Here is a 4,156-nt window from a genome sequence, read left to right as displayed (position 1 = left end):
CTTGACGCATTGTTAGTCTTCCTTCTGGAACCGATTCTGGAACAACGAAACCAAAGTCTTCACTGGGTGGAGGATAAGGGGAGATACTATCATACTTCTAACGTCTAATATAATAATACTATTAAAGTACAAACCTGCGGAAGCTTGCGCGTTGTTTTGCTAACGTATTCCGTGCCTTCGGGTAATATGCCTTTATTTAAGGACTTTGCTACTATCCCTAAAGAGTCAACATTTTTATCCAATTCTGGATTATGAGCTGATAGTTTCTCATATCGTTCGTCTACTATTGGAGAATCAGTCTATTTTTGAAGAATAAAAATTGGCTATTCCATAAGGAATCATGGAAATATAATAAAATTATACGTATTGTAAAGTATATTATATATTTGAAGTCAGTTGAAAGTCAATCCATGCTAGATAGCTATAATATTCACCTTTAGATTCACAAGGAATGCTGTATACTATATTCTTTGATTAAAAGTATGTAAATAAGCCTAATACAGTTTTTATATTCAAGACGAAGATGGGAGTCTATTCGCATGTGAAGTATTTCATTTTCATGACATTCTTGTTGAATAAATCACATACTGGTAAACGACTTCTGGTTTCATCATTCTATTCGCTTAATAATACTTGAAATATTTCCTACAGTGTGCATACTATGTAATGAACATTATTCGTTTTTACAACTCAGTTAAAAGTTTTCTCGCTTCTGTTCACTTCATAATAGTTGCAGAATTCATGCAAAAACTTTCCAATGGAGGATAACTAAAATCTACTCATTAGTTGATCCACCTGTTAGAAAGATAGAGTGGTCTGTGAACAAGACTCATACTCAAGGCTGAAATATCTTTTTAATTAGAAGAGTGCTCATTTTCTTTGGTCGTTATGGTTCTAATTTCCATACTATTTTGTTTTTCTTGGTCATAATCCCATAATTTATATTTGTGTTTTAGTTTTGTACTTTCAAGTTATAATAACAAAATCAAATGAAACCTCATTTTGACAAGTCGTAGTACGGCTTCTTTCCTTTCTCAAATTCTCAGAAAGCTTTTAGGTAGAATATTTCGATTTTTTAAAGACAGCATGAAGATTTTCTTCTAAACGTTGTTTTAAATTATTTTTAGACGATCAATTAACAGCAGATTAAGTATATGGGGAAATGTAGTTAATAGATTCAGCTACTGGATTTAACCACGACAGCATAGTAATTCTTGTTTAATTATAGCTTGAATGTCAAACTTCGTAAGTTATTACCATAAATCACCATAAAAACAGTATGGTGTCTAGTTAATTTATTCATCAAAATAGTTTTATCACAGTAAGAATAGATAATGTTCAAATCCACGTATATATATTATATTTACTCCACAACCTACCAATGTCTTCAACAACATGCCTAATACATTTTTGCATTGGTTGTTTCAATCTTCCGACTGATGTTCAGGGCTGTAATTGATCAGTCTCACATTAACAAATGTGCACTTTGTACGAATTGCCTCAATATTACCTTAAGTCACAAGCATTATGAGCAGAGCTGGATGGTGACTAGCAGTGGAATCCAGGACACGCATTTCGTCCTATTTGGGACTCGTTAGCTGTATGTAACTGGATCCCTAATATATTTCTGGCTAAGAATATTCTTTTGTATGGAGAAACCAACCTTGAAGATAGACTCGTACGAAAATGAGTTTAGCTGATTGTTCTAATATCATAAAAATATTTAGATTTCTTTTACATCTCTAAGTTAGTTACAGATTTGTACATTAATGCGTACTGTGTAATAACAAAGCGGTAGGTCACTACATACATTTTTTTTATTTATAACTTGATTTGTGACTTTTGCTTTTTTGTTTTAAAAAGTAAAGACAGATATAAATACGAGTTCCTCTTAGAAAACATTTCGGCTTCTGAAAATCAGTTTTTCGGCCACATACAAACATCCTATATCGTATATTTTCACTAATCTAGTGTATTTCGAGAAAAATTGCTGTTTCTACTAGGTTTATTCAAATAGTTTTGCTCAATGATCACGTATTTCAACTGAGTTGATAAATGGAGATTGGGAGTTTAGGGTTGTCTCTATAGAGGTATCCTACATTTGTTTAGTTTACCAACTAACTAAAAAATATTAGAGTTATTATCCGACTGATTAAATAAATAATATAGTATTTAATCAATGGCATCAGAGAGTTATTAACGAATGACTTCATTTATTCGATAACTTAAACACTTATGTGAAGAAAGTCAGATATATTGGCTTAAACCTTCTATAAGATAAACTGATCCATCGAATCCAAAGCTGAAAATCCATTTAGTTTGAAGAAATTAGGTAGATTAAGCAAGTTAATGACTTATAAACCGTTGAAGAAATTAGTAGAGAAAATGTCTGATGTTCAGAATATTCAAATATGTCTACTAAATCGGAGTCCTATTTATTATAACTGAAATCATTTAGTGAGCAGCTCGATGTGTAAGTTACGTAAATCATTTTGTTTCCTTTTATGCTGGGCAATGTTTTCAGGGTTTTTGTAAACACTCTTAAATAATTCTACTTTAGAAATATTGACCTAATTCAGTTGTTTAAAAAAAAATGTGTTCAAAGCAAGACTATAACATAAACTTTCAAGTTAAAAAATATGTATGTGAATTTACCTATGACATTACTCTGACCAAGTTTTAAGCAATTTAACACATATTGATGCAATGAAACCTATGACATTAACGTGACGATCAAAGCATTTCGACATAAGGAATAACATTTTTATGAAAAATTTCATATTGAAACGTCACTTTGAAAGTTTTAATCGAAGCATTTCTAATAAAACAATAATTATTCCAAACATTTTTAACATCAGTAACCATTAAATTCTGTTCTAAGATTTGTGGCTGATTCTTGTTTTCCAATGTTCCATTAAAAAAAACTCGGAAGATAAATGTTGTTTCCATTTCTATTGAAACAGTAAATTCATTAATCTGATTTGTGTTATTGAAATGTTCTGATTTATATACTGGAGCTAAGGGATTTAATGAAAATTGGATGTTTTTTCAGAAGCTGATGTAGAATTCTAAAATACTGGTAGTTTCGGGTTCAGGGACGGTTCGTACATTTGCACAGTTAGTTGAACATTTGAAGATATACAGTAAAAAAATAGTACTTTTATGCTTCTTGAAAAATGTTTATTCACACACAAATATGATTTCATTTAAATTATTTTTAGTTCAGTATCATAATTTTTTCATAACCTGTAACGTTAACCTGTAATGTTAATGATTTCTGTTATTTCCTTTAAAATTTCTTAGTATCTAGTACTTCATTGGTAATATACATTTTTTAACATAAATATATTCACAGCATTGTAAATGTAAATATTAGAATATGATTAAATATAATCATCTTGGAAACATACCATTACAACATAAAAATAGGTTGGCTTTTTCAGATAAATAAAATGTCTTTAGTTTACGAGATAATATACAATTTGTAAACTAATGATATGAAACTAATCAAAATAGTTATTACATTTTGTAGGATAAATACAATAACTGCTTAAGGCAATATCTGATTTAGTGAGTTTCGGGTTTATAGAAGATTTTATTATCATAGTTGTTACAAAATTCCTGATATACAAATATACCATTCATATACATAAATTATATTATTACTATGAAAAATTTTACTGATAAGAAATTCAGTTATCTGTTAATGGTACTTTTTACCTGTTTAGTAACATTAATATTCTTGTATCACAATGAATTACTGTTAATTACATATTTAACTATATACAATATGTAACATTCATTTCAGATGAAATATGAACAGAATAGCATGTGAAGAGAACTTTACTCATATATAAAACTGTCATATACTGTGATACTATAGGATTGTTTTCTATTTCTTAAATAAAAACTTAATTAAAAAACAAATACGTTTATGAACATATGAAAACTAAGAGAATCACTGGGTAGTGGCTAGCAAGGGAGTCCAGGACGCACGTTTCGTCCAATTTGGGGCTCGTCAGCTGGACGTAGCTGTATCACAGAATTGATGTTCACTCTGGGACTCGGACCCAGTACCGTTCACTTCAAACGCCATCGTGTTATCCACTTGGTCACTGATAGCCACTTGCTTGTGCAGATAGGACGAAAGCTGCGT

At 30.3% G+C, this 4,156-nt stretch overlaps 1 protein-coding gene across 1 annotated transcript in view; it reads right to left on the bottom strand.

Moving 5' to 3' along the window:
- The window catches only part of Smp_197890 (hypothetical protein), a gene marked incomplete at both ends in the record, with an annotated part of 3,619 nt that extends 206 nt beyond the window's left edge, over positions 1–3,413 (bottom strand). Inside the window, 3 exons of the mRNA XM_018796701.1 lie at positions 1–97; positions 135–299; positions 3,411–3,413. The exon at positions 1–97 is cut by the window's left edge and continues 206 nt beyond it. Of these exons, the coding sequence (XP_018651817.1) occupies positions 1–97; positions 135–299; positions 3,411–3,413 (265 nt within the window). The remainder of the gene's footprint in view (positions 98–134; positions 300–3,410) is intronic.
- Between the last annotated feature and the right edge of the window lie 743 nt (positions 3,414–4,156).

This window comes from Schistosoma mansoni, chromosome 4 (genome assembly GCF_000237925.1).
Source record: "Schistosoma mansoni strain Puerto Rico chromosome 4, complete genome".
In the NCBI taxonomy this organism is placed as follows: domain Eukaryota; kingdom Metazoa; phylum Platyhelminthes; class Trematoda; order Strigeidida; family Schistosomatidae; genus Schistosoma; species Schistosoma mansoni.
Note: the sequence above shows the minus strand (reverse complement) of the source record. Positions and strands in the feature narration are given on the sequence as shown.